General features: G+C 44.6%; 1 protein-coding gene across 7 annotated transcripts in view; it reads right to left on the bottom strand.

Annotated features, from left to right (window-relative positions):
- Nucleotides 1-21,824, bottom strand: part of ctbp2a (C-terminal binding protein 2a) — a 116,064-nt gene that overhangs the window by 48,621 nt on the left and 45,619 nt on the right. For 5 of the 7 annotated variants that reach the window (XR_016490978.1, XM_090216945.1, XM_021580548.3 and 2 more), the window contains exon 2: nt 18,583-18,758. Coding sequence is in view for 5 of the 7 variants with exons in the window: in XM_090216945.1 (XP_090073071.1) it covers nt 18,583-18,640 (58 nt within the window). In the remaining 2 variants the exon portion in view is untranslated. Of the gene's footprint in view, nt 1-18,582; nt 18,759-21,015; nt 21,531-21,824 lie in introns of those variants that run through there. The other 2 variants (XR_016490979.1, XM_090216946.1) reach the window with 2 other exon arrangements.

Raw genomic sequence — 21,824 nt, 5'->3', positions numbered from 1 at the left:
ATCCCCCAAAAACATTTCCACTGCATTTCAGCCCTGCCACAAAAGGACCAGCTGACATCATGTAAGTGATTCTCTCGTTAACACAGGTGTGAGTGTTGACGAGGACAAGGCTGGAGATCACTCTATCATGCTAATTAAGTTCAAATAACAGACTGGAAACTTCAAAAGGAGGGTGGCGCATTGGAATCATTGTTCTTCCACTGTCAACCATGGTTACCTGCAAGGAAACACGTGCCGTCGTCATTGCTTTGCGCAAAAAGGGCTTCACAGGCAAGGATGTTGCTGCCAGTAAGATTGATTTAGGTGCAACCATTTATCACATCATCAAGAACTTCAAGGAGAGCAGTTCAATTGTTGTGAAGAAGGTTAGAAAGTCCAGCAAGCGCCAGGACCGTGTCCTCAAGTTTATTCAGCTTTGGGATCGGGGCACCACCAATACAGAGCTTGCTCAGGAATGGCAGCAGGTACAGTGCCTTGCGAAAGTATTCGGCCCCCTTGAACTTTGCGACCTTTTGCCACATTTCAGGCTTCAAACATAAAGATATAAAACTGTATTTTTTGTGAAGTATCAACAACAAGTGGGACACAATCATGAAGTGGAATGACATTTATTGGATATTTCAAACTCTTAACAAATCAAAAACTGAAAAATTGGGCGTGCAAAATTATTCAGCCCCTTTACTTTCAGTGCAGCAAACTCTCTCCAGAAGTTCAGTGAGGATCTCTGAATGATCCAATGTTGACCTAAATGACTAATGATGATAAATACAATCCACCTGTGTGTAATCAAGTCTCCGTATAAATGCACCTGCACTGTGATAGTCTCAGAGGTCCGTTAAAAGCGCAGAGAGCATCATGAAGAACAAGGAACACACCAGGCAGGTCCGAGATACTGTTGTGAAGAAGTTTAAAGCCGGATTTGGATAGAAAAAGATTTCCCAAGCTTTAAACATCCCAATGAGCACTGTGCAAGCGATAATATTGAAATGGAAGGGGTATCAGACCACTGCAAATCTACCAAGACCTGGCCATCCCTCTAAACTTTCAGCTCATACAAGGAGAAGACTGATCAGAGATGCAGCCAAGAGGCCCATGATCACTCTGGATGAACTGCAGAGATCTACAGCTGAGGTGGGAGACTCTGTCCATAGGACAACAATCAGTCGTATATTGTACAAATCTGGCCTTTATGGAAGAGTGGCAAGAAGAAAGACATTTCTTAAAGGTTTCCATAAAAAGTGTTGTTTAAAGTTTGCCACAAGCCACCTGGGAGACACACCAAACATGTGGAAGAAGGTGCTCTGGTCAGATGAAACCAAAATTGAACTTTTTGGCAACAATGCAAAACGTTATGTTTGGCGTAAAAGCAACACTGCTGAACACACCATCCCCACTGTCAAACATGGTGGTGGCAGCATCATGGTTTGGGCCTGCTTTTCTTCAGCAGGGACAGGGAAGATGGTTAAAATTGATGGGAAGATGGATGGAGCCAAATACAGGACCATTCTGGAAGAAGAACCTGATGGAGTCTGCAAAAGACCTGAGACTGGGACGGAGATTTGTCTTCCAACAAGACAATGATCCAAAACATAAAGCAAAATCTACAATGGAATGGTTCAAAAATAAACATATCCAGGTGTTAGAATGGCCAAGTCAAAGTCCAGACCTGAATCCAATCGAGAATCTGTGGAAAGAACTGAAAACTGCTGTTCACAAATGCTCTCCATCCAACCTCACTGAGCTCGAGCTGTTTTGCAAGGAGGAATGGGAAAAAATGTCAGTCTCTCGATGTGTAAAACTGATAGAGACATACCCCAAGCGACTTACAGCTGTAATCGCAGCAAAAGGTGGCGCTACAAAGTATTAACTTAAGGGGGCTGAATAATTTTGCACGCCCAATTTTTCAGTTTTTGATTTGTTAAAAAAGTTTGAAATATCCAATAAATGTCGTTCCACTTCATGATTGTGTCCCACTTGTTGTTGATTCTTCACAAAAAAATACAGTTTTATATCTTTATGTTTGAAGCCTGAAATGCGGCAAAATGTCGCAAAGTTCAAGGGGGCCGAATACTTTCGCAAGGCACTGTAGGTGTGAGTGCATTTGCACGCACAGTGAGGCCAAGACTTTTGGAGGATGGCCTGGTGTCAAGAAGGGCAGCAAAGAAGCCAGACTGATATTCTGCAAAAAGGTACAGGGATTGGACTGCTGAGGACTGGGGTAAAGTCATTTTCTCTGATGAATCCCATTTCCCATTGTTTGGGGCATCTGGGAAAAAAGCTTGTCCGGAGAAGACAAGGTGAGCGCTACCATCAGTCCTGTGTCATGCCAACAGTAAAGTATCCTGAGGCCATTCATGTGTGGGGTTGCTTCTCAGCCAAGAGAATTGTGCCTAAGAACACAGCCATGAATAAAGAATGGTACCAACACATCCTCCGAGAGCAACTTCTCCCAACCATCCAGGAACAGTTTGGTGCTGAACAATGCCTTTTCCAGCATGATGGACCACCTTGCCATAGGGCAAAAGTGATAACTAAGTGGCTCGGGGAACAAAACATCGATATTTTGGGTCCATGGCCAGGAAACTCCCCAGACCTTAATCCCATTGAGAACATGTGGCCAATCCTCAAGAGACGGGAGGACAAACAAAAACCCACAAATTCTGACCAACTCCAAGCACTGTGGCCCAGAAGTTAATTGACAGCACTGTGGCCCAGAAGTTAATTGACAGCATGCCAGGGCGGATTGCAGAGGTCTTGAAAAAGAAAGGTCAACACTGCAAATATTCACTCTTTGCATCAAGTTCATGTAATTGTCAATAAATATCTGAAGACACTGAAGCAGAAAACTTTGTGGAAATGAATATTTGTGTCATTCTCAAAACATTTGGCCACGACTGTAGGTCGTCACCCAAATTACAAAATGACATATTGTTTTGATCTACAAATTGATTAGACTTGTGCCACAAATGCTACAAAGTTAGCATTTGAAACAGTAGCCAGGTAAACAAAACCAAAGAATGGATTGCAGTCATACCTTGTCCATAGACTGCTTACAGTTTGTAATTTTGGTGAACTCTCCCTTTTGAAACACTGACATTCAAATGTAAAATACTTGTGGAGGCACATTCACAATTATGTGAGAGAAGACACAAAAGTGAGCCACTTGTACAAACCCAGTATTATACATTACAAGTGGAAGGTGAAACAAAATAAATCAATACAACACAGAAATACCTCAGTCGCCACACAATATTTCTCGGTACACCTTGGCATTGTAACTACTTGCCACATGAACAGAAAAGGTCTTGCTTATTCATAAGGGGCTTGGTGTTCTTTGTTGTTGCATGCTTGACATCTGTGAAAGAGGCTACCCACACAGATGCCTACGTTTAATATGCCCCCAACATCTCACTGTCAGTCAAATCCTAGCTCTCTGCCTCGATATTAATAATGCATCTCAGTCAGACAGAGGCATGGATGGAGGGTGTGTACTGTATGTCGTGTGTGTGTGTGTGTGTGTGTGTGTGTAAGCTCACATGCTAGGAGCTCATTTGTACTCAGTACACCGCAAGCATGTGTGACCCTAGATCTGCTCTGAGCCTTTGACCCTGTTCAAGGCAACTCCTTTCCTCGTCTTCTGACATGCTACAGCGACTTCGCTAATGTACCATTACATTTAGACATGCCACTGCTGTAGCCAGCCCTGTTCTGACATGAATACATGAAACAAGGACTAGACATGAATACTGACTTGACATTAAAAAAAAAACTGCCTTACATGTTGACCACACCTCTCGCGTCTCCCATCTCCTCATTGGTTTTTAGAAGCATATACCCACGTGGGTGATTGAAAGCAGAACTGAAGTCCACACTCCAGTCCCGTTGATGCTGGTAATGCAGAAGACGACGACTGAAGGAGAGACTACTAGAAACTAACTAAGTTTCCCATTATATCTGTGGATTAATTGTCGAGAACACACAATTTTGTGTAACTCAAAATGGGTACAAATTTTACAAATATCCAGGACAAAAAGGACATTGTGCATTTCAGGTAAAATAACAACCTAATGTTTATAACCCTGGACAAATTAGCTAGCAACAGCACGCTAGCTAACTAAATGTCCATGAATGTTTCATGTGTTTCGACCTGTCCCCAAATTAATATAGTTGGTTCAGAGTTAATTTTGATATTTCATGGTGTTCTGGTGTGGATAGACAAAATCAACAGACGCACGTGTGTGCCCAGTGTAGTCAGCATGTTAATATTCATCCACATCGGTTCACTCATTTCATGATTAAAATGTTAAACACACATTGACATATGGATGAGCTGGGGCAATAGGCAAACTGTAAGGGAGGGATTCAATTACACAGGACAGATTGACCTCAACGCATTGTATGTAGCTATGCGACTCTGATAGCAATACCATGACTGCCTTGTGACTGATCAGATTGTAACGGGGCATGTGGATACTCTTGCTAAATGTAGTTGGTCTTACCTACAGTCATATCATATTACTTTCTATGGTATTCATGTTTAAACAACATCTCTCCAAGATTCATACACTGCTCAGGAGGGCAATTTACGATGCAGAAACGGAAATAAAACAGAAATTAAAGCCGATGGTAATGATTTCCTAGGTGTCAACCCTGTTACAGCTGTCACAGCCTGCATCCCACACTGCTCATCTATCCGTGTTCAATCTCCCATTAGCCCCTCCTCCTTCCAGGCCAAATCCAGCCCAGACACAGCTCTATTAAAACAGCCTATTGTTTTCTCTTTGCAGTAGATGTGTCTTTCCGAGAACTAATTTCCACATCTTGAAGGCAACCACACATACAAACTAGCTCCCACAAATACTGTAGAATGGGCACACTAGCACGCACACACGCGCACACACACACTCCTCCTACCCTGGGATTTGTGAGATTATGGACCCCAGATGAGTTATTCTCCTTCTCCCCCAACATACAGTCCTCTATGACCATCTCCATAAGCCCATAAAGGGGCTGTGGGGCTTGGCTGGAAGCCTGGAACACAACCCGGGGAGGGGTGGGGGGGTTGGTTGGGGTGAGTTCATAGTCTGACTGGATGCCAGGAGCAGGGGGTTGGAAGTATCAGGGGTTTAGGCTAAGCTCAGTCTGGGTAAAAGGCTCCCCTACCGGGGAAGTATACGTCAGGATACCTCTCCTGTTCTCTATCTCTCTAAAATGTTATCATGGATGATGGTACAAAAACCCCTCACCTCTCCACTGCAATAGCCAACTAATGGTTTACCATCTGGTGTAAATGTGATGCCATGCATTACCCAGGAAGTTACTGCAAATTGGAAGTAAATGTTAAGTGACCCACTAACATTGTTAGAGGTTTTGAAACATTTTACAACAAACATTTGTGGTGATTATTTTCATGTACATGCATGTGAAAATAACCACACTCACCATCTAGGTTTGTTCTATCACCCTCACCTTCACCCTACAACATCACTTAGGTCTGACTAAATATTGTGGCACTGTGATCTGGAGTGTTACCCAGCAGCCGTAGAAGTAGCAAAGCCAGAGCATGCTGGGTACACAGATGGGGAAGACAGACGAGACTAGGGGGCGAGGGAGGGGGTGCTCCAGTGTTGGTGAGGTGGGGTGGAGGGCAATGTCGGGCAACAAGCCGCTGCAGCTGGGCCAAGAATAAGATGATGCAGTCATACGCAGATGACAACTGATGTCTGACAGCAGATGTTTCTAACCATCTCCTCATTAAACACGTTACACTCATACCTGTATACAGGTTCAAAATGGCAGATTTGGACATTGATAAGCGCCTAAATTGGAACGCAGTGGCTGTACAGTAACATGCTATACATGACATCAGAGCTAAGGGTCTCCGCTACACAGCTCTGTATGGGTTTTGAGTGACAGCCGTTCTTGTTGCACTCAGTGCTCATATTCAGAAGTTGCCCCCATCCCGCCCACCAATTAGGCAACTTTAGCAAATTGTTTGTTGTCTGAGAGGGAAATGCTGTCAATAACGAGGATTCAATGTATTTTGAAAGATGAGATAAACCAAAACACCCGTGAGTCCAAATGTGCACTTCACATTTCCACATCTTAAAACTTGTAATATACAATGTCAACATTTATGAACATTATGTTTGATGTACAGCTACAAGATGATATGGGGTTATACCCTGGGTTGTCCTGAACAGAATGAGCCTGTTTGTTGTATTGTGTAGAAAATTGGCCACGGACCATGCATCTGAATGCACTCATGACTTAATTCTATGCGCACCAAAATTTGTATCTGCTTCTCTGAATTGCCTTGTGAAAGCCTAACTCTGTAAGAACGTATTTTATCATTTATTCTGAACAAAAATATAAACACAACATGCAACAATTTCAACAATTGTACTGAGGTGCAGGTAAAATAAGGAAATCAGTCAATATAAATTAATTAGGCCCTAGTCTATGGATTTCACATGACTGGGCAGGGGTGCAGCCATGGGTGGGCCTGGTAGGGCATAGGCTCACCCACTGGGGAGCCAGGCAAAATCATTTTTTCCCCCACAAAAGGGCTTTATTACAGACAGAAATCCTCCTCAGTTTCTTCAGCTGTCTAGGTGGCTAGTCTCAGACAATCCAGCAGGTGAAGAAGCCGGAAGTGCAAGTCCTGGGCTGGCGTGGTTACACGTGGTCTGCGGTTGTGAGACCAGTTGGACGTACTGCCAAAATCTCTATAACGACGTTGGAGGTGGCTTATGGTAGACAAATTAACATTAAATTATCTGGCAACAGCTCTGGTGGACATTCCTGCTGTCAGCATGCAAATTGAACACTCCCTCAAAACTTGAGGCATTGTGTTGTGACAAAACTGCACATTTTAAAAGTGGTCTTTTATTGTCCCCAGCACAAGGTACACCTGTGTAATGATCATACTGTTTAATCAGATTCTTGATATGCCACACCTGTCAAGTGGATGGATTATCTTGGCAAAGGATAAATACTCACTAACAGGGATGTAAACACATTTTAGAGAAATAAGATTTCTGTGCATATTTAACATTTCTGGGATCTGTTATTTCAGCTCATGAAACATGGGAGCAGCACTTTACATGTAGCATTTATATTTGTGTTCAGTATAGCTAGTCATGTTGGCAATGGAACAACCTTTCAAATGATGCCTACCTGACCCAGATTGCGATTTATAACGGACCGTTTTCGGATTGTATAAACAACAATAATTGTGTAAAAGCGGGGATGTGGGGCTGTGTTCCAAAAAAACAACTACAAGCGTGCTTCTCTAGAGTTCCTCAACAGCACAGCTAGGAGAGATTAAAAAAAAACACCTTATAGTTGAAGACTGAGTCATAAAAGTGCATTGAAATTACCTAGGAATTGTTCACATTTTGGGGAGGCTTGTGGCCACTTGGAAACACCAGTTAGACCTCACTCGTGATTTTTTTCTCTGATTTTGCACCTAGCCCAGATTTTCCCATAAATACTCTTATCATGTTACCTAATGTGTCCAGAGTATTTTCACATTTCAATATCAACAAATGTGGCAGAAAGTATAGATAATGTGAAATGCACATAAAATCAACTGTGTAATGTTTGGATTCAGTCGTGTCTGGTGAACTGCTGTGTCCTCACCTTTAGGGTGCATTCGTAAATTCACTCTGGAGTGCCAGAGAACGCTCAGAGTGCGCTCTGGGTGTTGTGAATTCAGTGTTTCGCTCTTGGAGCGTTTTGTGTGCGCACTGGACCCTCTGGCCGAGGAGTAGGGTTGATTGAAGTATTCTGACCTTACAATGACAGTCAAGCACCCAAGCTAACTGGCTAAAGTTATCTAGCTTGCTAGCTACTTCCAGACATAAATGATAGAACACCTCACTGACCATTTTACTGTCTGTTTAAAATGTTATCCAGAGCATTATCCAGACGAACTGTGCAGATGGCAACAATTTAATTAAGCTTTTTTGCCGATGTTTACTGACACCGGCCATATTCAACGCGTGTTGAGTGTTCGTAAAATTCATCAGTTATTCTGCGCTCTGGCACACTCAGATGTGAATGGTCTGAAATCGGAGTAGATAGCCAGGGTGAATTTACAAACGTGCCCTTAGTCTAATCACTTTTCCATATTCTGCAGTTGCCATGGCACCCTAGCAGCAGCCTAAGCAGAGACACTCCTATAAATATGTAGCTACATATTTAAATATTTTTAATAGTTTTTTTTATCAGCTGTTTTGTTTTTGATGACATTGAGTTTTTCTGCATATGTCTGGTGGTTTTGACCCACAGATTTGCAGATGAACTGGAAGGTCAACACTTTTTGGCTTGTCTAGCTAGCTAGCTGGCTAATTGTTTTTGATCGAATGTTTATTTGTTTTACCCCTTTTTCTCCCCAATTCCATGGTATCCAATTGAGGCGTTTACAGCCTTGTCTCATCGCTGCAACTTCCGCACGGACTCGGGAGAGGTGAAGGGCAAACCCTTCCCTAACCCGGACATCGCTGGGCCAAATGTGCGCCGGACCCATGGGTCTCCCGGTTGCTGTAACTTTCATTTCTAGTCAAATGTGCGGCCCCTTCACTTCTTTGTAAACCAAGTGTGTGGGTCTTAGTGAAGGCTTTTTGTTTTGATTCCTGGCTAATGTCTTTAAATATGTGTCCTTGAGTTGCCACCTGGGAAATTAAATGAAACCACCTTTCAGTCTACATACTCTTTGGACTGGAATCAGACTGAAAACTAAAACACTTACTGTTTTCTTCAGTGGTAAGGAATTGCTCTTCAGGACCTTTAACGATGTAATCAATAGTCAGCTAATAAACAGAGATTATATCGACACGGTTATTTTTAGAACAGAAATGCGGTTCGTTTGCTCGGCTTTCCAAATGCGACCAATGGAACACCCAATCACACTGTCATTATGGTCCACGGCTGTGACATACCTACAAAGACCAATCTTGTTTTCATTCATCAATATTGACTTTGATTTCTATTTTGTGCTTCAGTTCTGGTAATAGATTCAAGCAGTTGGTTTGTTTACCTTGTCAAGCTTGTTCTAATGAAGGACATAAAATGTGCAGACAGAACATTTCTTGCTTCAGAATTGTTCCCCCCGCCACCCCCACAACTACTCATTCAAGTACTTTGCAAGCAATGGTGTGTGGAATTATTTACACATCATGATAGACCAGAACTGCATTACATCACTAATCTACATCATGTCCATAAAGACCATGTACTGTATGACCCATGGCCTACTTCATAGTTTTACATTACATGTTACAAATCTGATTGACCATGTGTGAAGTACATGAATAAGCATAATTTACCACACAACAGTTAGATTCAGGGCTGCAGAACAGGCCCATTATAGATTTGCACAATAATAGTGTTTAACATGACTACCTCATCTCTGTACCCCACACATAAAGATAATTGTAAAGGTCCCTCAGCCGAGCAGGGAATTTCAAACACAGATTCAACCACAAAGACCAGGGAGGTTTTCCAATACCTTGCGAAGAAGGGCATCTATTGGTAGACAACCAGTCACTACAAAGATACAGGCATCCTTCCGTACGAAGTAGCCGGAGAGGAAGGAAACCATTCAGGGATGTCACCATGAGGCCAATGGTGACTTTAAAACAGTTACATAATTTAATGGCTGTGACAGGAGAAAACTGAGGATGGATCAACAACATTGTAGTTACTCCACAATACTAGCCTAATTTACAGAGTGAAAAGAAGGAAGGAAGCCTGTACAGAATACAAATATTCCAAAACATGCATCTTGTTTGCAACAAGGCACTAAAGTAATACTGACAAAAAATGTGTTGTTTGGGAAAAATCCAATACAACACATTACGGAGTACCACTCGCCATATTTTTAAGCAAAGTGGTGGCTGCATCATTTTATGGGTATGCTTGTAATTGTTAAGGACTGGGGAGATTTTCAGGATAAAAACAAACAAACAGAATGAAGCTAAGCACAAGCAAAATCATAGAGGGAAATCTGGTTAAGCCTGCTTTCCACCAGACACTGGGAGTTGAATGTACCTTTCAGAAGGACAATAACTTAAAACAAAAGGCCAAATATACACTGGAGTTGCTTTCCAAGATGTCATTGAATGTTCCTGAGGGGCGGAGTTAGAGTTTTCACTTAAATCTACTTGAAAATCTATGGCAAGACCCGAAAATGGTTGTCTAGCGATGATCAACAACCAATTTGACAGAACTTGAAAAATGTTCGGGCAGATGTTGCACAATCCAGGGGTGGAAAGCTCTTAGAGACTTACCCAGAAAGACTCACAGCTGTAATCGCTGCCAAAGTTGCTTCTAAAAAATATTGACTCGTGTGAATACTTATGTAAATGAGATACTCTGTATTTCATTTTCAATAAATGTATAAACATTTCTAAAAACGTGTTTTCAAATGTGTCATTATGGGGCAGTGCGTGTAGATGGGTGAGAAAAAAAATCCATGTAATCCAATTTGAATTCAGGCTAACAACAAAATGTGGAATACGTCAAGGGGTATGAATACATTCTAAAGGCTCTGTATCTGATAGAATGACCTAACTGTTTGTAAACAGAGGAAACCCTGCTGTTGCCAAATCATCCAATGGCCATGAAGCAAAACACCAATAGCACAGTTAAAAATGTTCATTATATCAACCAATAAAGTGAGTTGAAACCCATATGCTTCTGTAAAAGACATGCTGGAAAAGCATTTCCCAGGGTGGAGGGTTAGTGGCTTGGATAGGCCAGGGATACACATGTGGCTCTCATATCTGACTGGAGGAGAGAGATGCATTATGGGGGTTAGAACAATTTTCTTTTTTTTAAGGAACTCAGTCTGGCTTTCAACGTACTCCTGAAAGTTGAAATAGGAAAATGCACAAGGTGCAATGTTGAAAATGGGCAGTGCATCAGCAGTTTCTCTTGTTGTGTCAGTCAATGCAGACCTTAGAGAGCTATGTATAACTTGTGATGAATGCCCAGAACAAATCAAATAAAAGTAACAAGTAATTAAAGAGCAGCAGTAAAAAAACAATAGCGAGACTATATAGAGGGGGGTCCCGGTACAGAGTCAATGTGCGGGGGCACCGGTTAGTTGAGGTAACATGTACATGTAGTTAGGTGTTCAGGAGTCTTATGGCTTGGGGGTAGAAGCTGTTTAGAAGCCTCTTGGACCTACACGTGGCGCTCCGGTACCGCTTGCCGTGAGTTAGCAGAGAGAACAGTCTATTACTAGGGTGGCTAGAGTCTTCGACAAGTTTTAAGGCCTCCCTCTATACCAGGCGGTGTCAGAGGTCCTGGATGGCAGGAAGCTTGGCCCCAGTGATTTACTGGACCGTTTGCACTACCCTCTGTAGTGCCTTGCAGATGGAAGCTGAGCAGTTGCCATACCAGGCAGTGAGGCAACCAGTCAGGATGCTCTCGATAGCGCAGCTGTAGAACCTTTTGAGGATCTGAGGACCCATGCCAAATCTTTTCAGTCTCCTGAGGGGGAATACGTTTTGTCGTGCCCTCTACACGACTGTCATGGTATTTGGACCATGACAGTTGGTTGGTGATGTGGACACCAAGGAACTTGAAGCTCTCAACCTGCTCCACTGCAGCCCCGTCGATGAGAATGGGGGCGTGCTCGTTCCTCTTTTTCCTGTAGTCCACAACCATCTCGTTTGTCTTGATCACATTGAGGGAGAGGTTGTTGTCCTGGCATGACATGGCCAGGTCTCTGAACTCCTCCCTATAGGCTGTCTCGACGCTGTCTGTGATCAGGCCTACCACTGTTGTCATCGGCGAACTTAATGATGGTGTTGGAGTCGTGCCTGGCCGTGCAGTCATGAGTGAACAGGGAGTACAGGAGGGGACTGACCATGCACCCCTGAGGGGCCCCTTTGTTGAGGATCAGCGTGGTGAATGTGTTGTTACCTACCCTTACCACCTGGGGCGGTTCGTCAGGAAGTCCAGGATCCAGTTGTAGAGGGAGGTGTTTAGTCCCAGGGTCCGTAGCTTATTGATGAGCTTTGAGGGCACTATGGTGTTGAACCCTGAGCTGTAGTGAATGAATAGCATTCTCACATAGGTGCTCCTTTAGTCCTGGTGGAAAAGGCAGTGTGGAGTGCAATAGAGATTGCATCATCTGTGGATCTGTTGGGGCGGTATGCAATTTGAAGTGGGTCTAGGGTTTCTGGGATAATGGTGTTGATGTGAGACATGACCAGCCTTTCAAAGCACTTCATGGCTACAGACATGAGCGCTACGGGTCGGTAGTTATTTAGGCAGGTTACCTTCGTGTTCTTGGGCACAGGGACTATGGTGGTCAGCTTAAAACATTACATTACAGACTCGGACAGGGAAAGGTTGAAAATGTCATAGAAGACACTTGCCAGTTGGTCAGCACATGCCCGCAGTACACGTCCTGGTAATCAGTCTGGCACTGCGACCTTGTGAATGTTGACCTCTTCAAAAGCTCTGACTCACATCGGCTGCAGAGAGCGTGATCACACAGTGTTAGAGATTCTGGGTTCGAGTCCAGGCTCTGTCGCAGCTGGCCTCGACCGGGAGACGCATGGGGCGGCGCACAATTGGCCCAGCATCGTCCGTGTTAGGGAAGGTTTGTCCAGCTTGGATGTCCTTGTCCCATCACGCACTAGCGACTCCAGTGGCGGGCTGGGAGCAGTGAACGCTGACACGGTCGCCGGGTGTACAGTGTTTCCTCCGACACATTGGTGCGGCTGGCTTCCGGGTTAAGTGGGAATTGTGTCAAGAAGCAGTGCAGCTTGGTTGGGTTTCGAAGGACGCACGGCTCTCAACCCTAGCCTCTCCAGAGTCCGTATGGGAGTTGCTGCGATGAGACAAGACTAACTAACAATTGGGGAGAAAAAGGGGTAAAAATGAAATATTTTTTTTTAAAAGACCCCCTTGCATACTCAACGTCATCGAGATACATCAAGTTCTTGTAGGCCTATTTGGCAGGGAAACTGTGAAGCCAGCTATATAGACTGTTTGAGTCTTATTAAAGAATGTGAAACAATTTTCATTAAATCATGCATTGCTTTTCTTTATATGTCCTAAAATGAATGTGTTCATATGGGCAGAATATTATTTATAGGTTATAGCATACCGAATTGTTATCAGTTATGAAAATAAATAATTTAATGGGGGAAAAAATGTCTGGTAAAAGGCCGACATTTCAATTAAAAAGACTGGATGGATGGCTTCAATAGTCCAGCAATCAAATTGCAAGTCATTCATATGCTAATAATCCAAATATCCTGCTTAAAAGGATATTTCACTGCTACCTTCCACATTCATTATTCTCAGAGGAGCAGAAAAATGTGTCCTTTCTGTGTGTAGAAAAAATATGCTAGCACATGAAGGCTACACCTACAAACGGGAACGACGGGACACAAATAAGTCCTCCTGGAAGTGCACCGAATATAATGCTTTGAATGCAGAGGTCGCATAACCCTCTCTGATGGGGTTATCTCCAAGCTATCTGGAGAACACAACCATAAACCGGACAATGCTCGGATTCGGATCCAAAAAGGTGATGAATGGCCTGAAGGAGAGAAGCCTGCAGACCCAGGATGAAACAGACCAATTTTCAGCCATTTTCCTGTTTTTGTTTAATGGTAAGGTATGTGTTTTCTTTCTACTAAATGTATTGGTACGTCATTGTATTTAAACTTCAAAGTACTTAGGAGTGAGTGGTCTGCACACAGGCAGTTTGAGATAATTTGATTGACAGTTCTGGTTGCCTAGTGATGGACTTCAGCCCCACTTGAGAAGGAGCATTCCTTTACAGACAAGTTAAATGCCCATTCAGTGTCGGTTCGAAACTCTCCAGAGAAGGTTTCATGGGGGAATTTAAAAAGGCATAGTGTACCGTTTCAGACAAACAAACATGCTGTAGCTGATGTGCTTTCAAGGCACCACACTTTATATACCCAGATGAACAATTTTTATGGCCATGACCATATTTGTAGTCATACATGATTTAATGAAAAGCAGTCAAAGTATCCATTTAATAAGACTCATGAACACAATCGTGCAATAGTTAGCAATAGTTAAAATACAGAACACTGTTTCACATTCTTTAATAACAGACTCATACACAATCATTCAATAACATTCGGCTGGCTTCACAGCCTCCCTGGGAAATGCGATGTATTGTAGCCTCACGCGGATTAAAGAGTAGCAGAGAAGGGGCTTCTGCTGCACGGTTCGTGGTCAAATATTACGCGTTGTGGTGGTGCTTTGCTCACACACCACCAGTGGCTCTCATGAAACAAAAAATGACTGTCAGAGCCTAGCGCTGAGAGCCGCTCCCCCTCTCTTTCTCTTGCTCTCACACACACTGACGCACATAATCCCTTTATTACAAATTCCCTACTCAGCAGCAATCTGGAAACATCAAACTAGATTTTAAGAGTCTCTCACTAACCCACTTCCAACCTCCTATACCCCCTCTCTCCCCCTTCCTTCCCTCCCTCCTTCTCTCCTTGGCCAGGCCTGAGGCTCCTTACCCACTCTCCCAGGCCCTGTAAGACAACCATCAAAGCTGTGGTTTGGAGGGCTGGCAGGTCCGTTGGTCCCACGGGTCTCTCTCTCTCACACACACGCACGGAAGCACACACAATAAAGGCAGTTAAAGACGGGGCAGGGCATGGCAGGTTGAGGCTCTGGAAGGCTACAGTACAGTAAGGGGGTGGAGGTGGTGTGTATGTATAATATAGCTGTTTCAGTATACATATCCATGAATAATGGTTCCTGTCAGTGAGAGAGTGTGTGTGGATGTTCCTCCAAAAGCTCAGCCAGTAACCCAATCACCAGCCTGAATAAACCTTATGGAGGTACTACAAGTCCCTATCACATGAAGTGGAAAGGAACAAAACTTCCTTACAATCCCGCACATACTATCCTAGGAACAGATACTCCCTCTGGCTTTCCCGTGAAGTTGTGACATTGGCCTGGATAACTCTGGCTGGATTGAGTCATTCCTCGTGACAGTCAGGCCCTGTTGTGACTAACCATCTCTCTCATGGACTTGTAGTGTTGGGGTTAACGTGGAGGGAGGCAGCTAGAAGGTAGAGTGAGGGGTGTGATGAGTCATCTCAGTGACGCATGACGATGACAGAGGGTTACGCCATTAAGTAGGTTAACTCAGTCCGTCTCTACATTTTGACGAAGTTATAGGGTTTAAGTCCATGATGGGATTTGATATAAATGCACGCACACACCCACACACAAAGACGAGCTCATTTGGTCAGCCAAAGATGATATCTGCTGACATGATCTCAGTACAAGTGATTGATCCAGCCAGGGTGACTGATATTGTCCCTCTGATACAAGTAGAACAGGAGCCAGCACAGGTCCACTCATACACTGTGACTCTATCCAGGGTGGCCATGTCCATTCTAACACAGTGCTGACAGCAGGCTTTACTACTAACCTCTGCTGATGGATGGGCTACAGATACCATTGAGTGGGGGGATACAGAGAGGGGGGGGGGGATATACAGAGAGAGAGAGAGGGAGGGGGTAGGGGGAAGAGAGATACAGAGAGAGAGAGAGAAAGAGAGAGGGTAGGGGGAAGAGAGATACAGAGAGAGAGAGAGAGAGAGAGAGAGAGAGAGAGAGAGAGTAGGGGGAAGAGAGATACAGAGAGAGAGAGAGAGAGAGATACAGAGAGAGTAGGGGGAAGAGAGATACAGAGAGAGAGAGAGATACAGAGAGAGAGAGAGATACACAGAGAGAGAGAGAGATACACAGAGAGCGAGAGAGAGAGAGAGAGAGAGAGAGAAGATATACAGAGAGAGAGAGAGAGAGAGGGGGGGTAGGGGGAAGAGAGATACAGAGAGAGAGAGAGAGAGAGAGAGAGGGTAGGGGGAAGAGAGATACAGAGAGAGAGAGAGAGGGGGTAGGGGGAAGAGAGATACAGAGAGAGGGGGGAGGTAGGGGGAAGAGAGATACAGAGAGAGAGAGAGAGGGGGGGTAGGGGGAAGAGAGATACAGAGAGAGGGGGGGTAGGGGGAAGAGAGATACAGAGAGAGAGGGGGGGTAGGGGGAAGAGAGATACAGAGAGAGAGGGGGGGTAGGGGGAAGAGAGATACAGAGAGAGGGGGGTAGGGGGAAGAGAGATACAGAGAGAGGGGGGTAGGGGGAAGAGAGATACAGAGAGGGAGAGAGAGAGAGAGAGAGAGGGGGTAGGGGGAAGAGAGATACAGAGAGGGAGAGAGAGAGAGAGAGAGGGGGTAGGGGGAAGAGAGATACAGAGAGAGAGGGGGAGGTAGGGAGGAGAGATACAGAGAGGGGGGGTAGGGAGGAGATATACAGAGAGGGGGGGAGTAGGGGGAAGAGAGATACAGAGAGAGAGAGAGAGAGAGAGAGAGAGAGAGGGGGTAGGGGGAAGAGAGATACGGAGAGAGAGGGGGTAGGGGGAAGAGAGATACAGAGAGAGGGGGGTAGGGGGGAGAGAAATACAGAGAGAGAGGGGGTAGGGGGAAGAGAGATACAGAGAGAGAGAAGGGGTAGGGGGAAGAGAGATACAGAGAGAGAGAGAAGGGGTAGGGGGAAGAGAGATACAGAGAGAGAGAGGGGGTAGGGGGAAGAGAGATAAAGAGAGAGGGGGTAGGGGGAAGAGAGATTGAGAGATAGGGGGTAGGGGGAAGAGAGATACAGAGAGAGGGGGGGGGGTAGGGGGAAGAGAGATACAGAGAGAGAGGGGGGGTAGGGGGAAGAGAGATACAGAGAGAGAGGGGGGGTAGGGGGAAGAGAGATACAGAGAGAGAGGGGGTAGGGGGAAGAGAGATACAGAGAGGGAGAGAGAGAGAGAGAGAGAGAGAGAGAGAGGGGGTAGGGGGAAGAGAGATACAGAGAGGGAGAGAGAGAGAGAGAGAGGGGGTAGGGGGAAGAGAGATACAGAGAGAGAGGGGGAGGTAGGGAGGAGAGATACAGAGAGGGGGGGTAGGGAGGAGAGATACAGAGAGGGGGGGAGTAGGGGGAAGAGATACAGAGAGAGAGAGAGAGAGAGAGAGAGAGAGAGGGGGTAGGGGGAAGAGAGATACAGAGAGAGAGGGGGTAGGGGGAAGAGAGATACAGAGTGAGGGGGGTAGGGGGGAGAGAAATACAGAGAGAGAGGGGGTAGGGGGAAGAGAGATACAGAGAGAGAGAAGGGGTAGGGGGAAGAGAGATACAGAGAGAGAGAGAAGGGGTAGGGGGAAGAGAGATACAGAGAGAGAGAGGGGGTAGGGGGAAGAGAGATAAAGAGAGAGGAGGTGGGGGGAAGAGAGATGGAGAGAGAGGGGGTAGGGGGAAGAGAGATACAGAGAGAGAGACAGGGGGTAGGGGGAAGAGAGATACAGAGAGAGATCTTCTCAACCACTAGGCCTATATCCCCTTCACACTGCAGCAAATACAGAAGTATGTATGTGGACACCTCTTCAAGTAAGTGGATTCGGCTATTTCAGCCACATCCGTTGCTGACAGGTGTATACAATCGAGCACACAGCTATGCAATCTCCATAGACAAACACTGGCAGTAGAATGGCCCATACTGAAGAGCTCAGTGACTTTCAACATGGCACCGTCATAGGATGTCACCTTTCCAATAAGTCAGTTCGTCAAATTTCTGCACTGCTAGAGCTGCTCTGGTCAACTGTAAGTGCTGTTATTGTGAAGTGGAAACGTCTAGGATCAACAACGACTCAGTCGCGAAGTAGTAGGCCACACAAGCTCACAGAGCTCACGTAGCACGTAAAAATCATCTACCCTCGGTTGCAACACTCACTACCAAGTTCCAAACTGCCTCTGGAAGCAACGTCAGCACAGGGACTGATCATCGGGAGCTTCATGAAATGGGTTTCCATAGCCGATCACCAATGAGCAAAGCTCGCCGACATCGGACACTGGAGCAGTGGAAACGCATTCCGGAGTAATGAATCACGCTTCACCATCTGGCAGTCCGATGGATGAATCTGGGTTTAGCGGATGCCAGGATAGCGCGTCCTGCCCGGGGCTGTTTTTGCATGGTTCGGGCTAAGCCCCTAAGTTCCAGTGAACGGAAATCTTAACACTACCGCCTACAATGACATTCTGTGCCTCCAACTTTGTGGCAAACGTTTGGGGAAGGGCCTTTCCTGTTTTATCATGACAACGCCTACAGAAATGGTTTGTCGAATTCGGTGGGAAGAATTTGACTGGCCTGCACAGAGCCCTGACCTCAACCCCATCGAACAGCTTTGGGATGAATTGGAACGCAGACTGCGAGCCAGGCCTAATCGTCCAACATCAGTGCCCGATCTCACTAATGCTTGTGGCTGAATTGAAGCAAGTCCCCGCAGCAATGTTCCAACATCTAGTGGAAAGCTTCCCAGAAAAGGGAAGGCTGTTATAGCAGTAAAGGGGGGCCCAACTTATATTAATGCCCATGATTTTGTGATGTACTTCTTCCAGTGGAACAGATATGACTCAGGCTAACAACATCTTTCTCTCATTACTGGGCGATTCAGTTTCAGCAGTATGACAGAGGAGGAAACGGGGAAAGTAGTTGGAAAAGAGAAGTGTCTCTTACCTTCACAGATTCTGTCTAGTCGTTGGCGTTTCACTTTGTGTTTGTCAGGCAGAGCCATGTTGGAACTCCTCTCCTCCTGTTCTCCTCTGTTCTCTTTTCCTGCTGTCAGCCAATCCTCAGGAAGCTAGCACTCTACCCAGAATTGCCCACGAGTCATGCCGCCACACCACACACACCTGCAAAACACCCAGAGGAAAAAGTGATAAGGTTACACACACACACTAACCTAACGTAGCAGGCATAAGAGAAACGCCTGAGCAGAGTTCTCACATGCGGTTTTCAGCAGAAAAGGAAGCTAGGTTGAAAATAGCTATATCCCTAAAACCAAGAACATCCGGTTGTTGGCAACTCCGCAAAGGCTACAAACACACCAATCATCATCAGATCCATCCAAAATACATTCAAACATGCGGACACTAAATGTGGAACAAGAAATTAAAACACAGAAGGAAAAGTTGCTTTTCATTTATTTGCATTTTCACCTTCAAAATTAAGGAACCACAGCCCATATTAAATTGTTGTTGTAAAAGGATAGGATTTTTTCCCCATTAGAAATATTCCAAATGATAGTACCCTGCAATGACATATGGTGACCAGTAGAGGGAGAGCTATCTCAGAGAGCTGTGCAAAAATCTCACCTTCCCAGCCAGATGCCAAAAGCAAACAAAAAAAAAAAAAACATGCATACACACCAATTATCTCTCATTGGTCAGATATTTCCCAATTCAGAGATACTGCAGAATCCCCTTTAAACCCTGAGGCTGAACACAGACACCCCACCGTACACACAAAGATACAGACATGCAAACATGTGCTCTCACCCTCTCACACACTTAGAAGCACTTCCCGTAAGGGCATCCAGTCACACTGTGTGAAATGTGGGTCAGTTATAGTCAGTAGACATTGGTACTGTCTTCGCAAAATATAGAGGAAGGGGGAGGAAGAGAGATCGTGGCCAAGTGAGAAAGATGTGCTAAACCACACTTTGAAAAGCTAAATGAAACAAGGAAGAAGAGCAACTAACAGCATCAGTCAGCCAGGTATGTGACATGTAAAGTTCATCCATCTCTCTACAGTGATTAGGTTTGACATTTAAACCCTGCGTGCACACACACACACTCTCTCTCTCTCTCTCCTCCACAATTTTGTCACTCCCACCGCTTCACGACCTTTCTCTTCCCTTTACCCTAATTACGGTCTCATTAAATCACTCCATATCGTCATCTCTAAATCGCCCAGCTCATCTCCTTCACGTCTAAAGTGTTGTCTAGGATAATAACCTTCAACCATGTGTCCTAACTGACCAGTGGTTGTGTTGAGGTATTGTGTGTGTTATATCTGGGGTCTCCCAGAGAAGCCATAGTGAAGAATTGGCGTCTAGTGCTGACAGGTCAAGCTTTCATGGCTTCCCTTACAAAAACAGTTTAGCTTAAAAAGTTGACAATGGAACAAATTCTGCTCTGTTTTCCATCTCCCTGTCATCTAGTAAATCTTTCTGCAGTTGGTCAAAACAAGAAATGAGGGAAGGAGTGAGAGAGAAACCCGAGAGAGAGAGAGAAACCCGAGAGAGAGAGAGACAGAGAAAAACAGAGACGGAGAGAGAAAAACCAAGCGAGAAAGAGAAGGAAGCCAAAAAGTGTAGTGCCAGAGAGACTATAGTGTATCAGGTGGTGGTCATGAGCCTTCCCTGGGGTCACAGCAGTGCATAGGAGGTGATGCTATACACACTATATCATATGGCGAATGGATGAAAAATTATGACATATCCCTTTCACTGACATAATGTTACACCCACTCTACTGAAAAAGCTGAAATGTCAACTTCGTTGAGAAGGGTTAAGAGTCAACATCAACAACATTTGAATGGAGAACTAACAAGGAGAGTGCAAGAGGCAACCGTCACTCAAGAGGCCCTTACAGGATACACTGGTGAGTTGTAACTAAGTGAACTTAGGTAATGTAACTAAACAATTACAGAGGCTTGTTCTTACAGAGGTGCAGGCTGGGAAAATAGTGATGACCCCCCCCCCCCCTATAAAACCACTCCACAAATACACAAGTGTCCAAGCACACACACACAACAAGTCATACAGAAGTGTCCAAGCACATACAGTACACAAAAACGCAGAGAGCCTCAGGAGTTGTCAGACTCCACAGCCAAGCGCTCAGCAACAATTTCCTGTGTGTGCTCACAGGAAGAGCTCCTTTAAAAAGACCTGAGAAAATGATTCAGGGACAACACTGGTTTCTGGCCCATAAAAATAAACACACTCGGGTTTTCGTTAGGAAAATGTGGCACCTGGACATTTAATAAATGTATTTGATTCATATTGCAACCTGATTAAGGTGTCCACCCACAGTGCTCAGAATGCCAGAAATCACATTAATGGTAATTCACCTTAACAGAGCATGCAACAGAGAGCGTCATTCTTACCGAATTCCGATGAGCAATTTGAAGACGTTAGAATACATAGGCGGCACGTCCATAAGGCTAGGGTGTTAAACTTTCCCCAAAGCAAATTTAATTGACAGAAGTATAGAGCATTATTAGCTTACTCATGTATATACAGAAATAAAATAATTAAGAATAGGCTACTACACCAGAAAGCATGAGTTGGCCAGAGGATCATTAGCTTCTTAAAAAATGTGTAGATTGTTTTAAATCGCATAGAATACAGGCTGAAGGGCCCACAATTTGGACAGAGCGCGCAGCAAATACCAAATAGATAGTTGTTGAGTTGCGACTGTCGGTGAAAATCAGAGACCCAAGCCAGGCATATAGCAACATAAAAAAATACAAAATCACGGAAAAACTGTTTGGAAAGTAAAATTACTATTGCTGTAAATAGAAGACAAAGACTCCAATCTGTTTTTAACTATCAAATGTCTCAACTTAATTGAGCAAAAAGTATCTTAACACACTGCATTGAACAGTCTTTTTTTGCGAACAGTGATTGAGTTATATTGTTAGCCAAAATGATGTAGTAAAACGTTCAGGTTTCAAACAATCAGTTCTATGTTTTCAAAATGTCACGTGTGACGCGCTGAAGCCTGCCAAGTTGCCTATGCACTTGGCGAATGGGAAGCGCGTTTCAATGAACAATTTGTGAAAAAATATATGTTGTAGGCCAAGTGCTTTTTAATCATGGCGATGTTTTTTTTATTTTTATTTTTTACACTGAATTGTCTTCAGAATTGTTACGCAATGACTTGGCTTATTAAAGCACTTTTCACTCCAGCAGC

This window comes from Oncorhynchus mykiss, chromosome 23, assembly GCF_057628025.1.
Source record: "Oncorhynchus mykiss isolate SJ-2025 chromosome 23, ASM5762802v1, whole genome shotgun sequence".
In the NCBI taxonomy this organism is placed as follows: Eukaryota; Metazoa; Chordata; class Actinopteri; order Salmoniformes; family Salmonidae; genus Oncorhynchus; species Oncorhynchus mykiss.
Note: the sequence above shows the minus strand (reverse complement) of the source record. Positions and strands in the feature narration are given on the sequence as shown.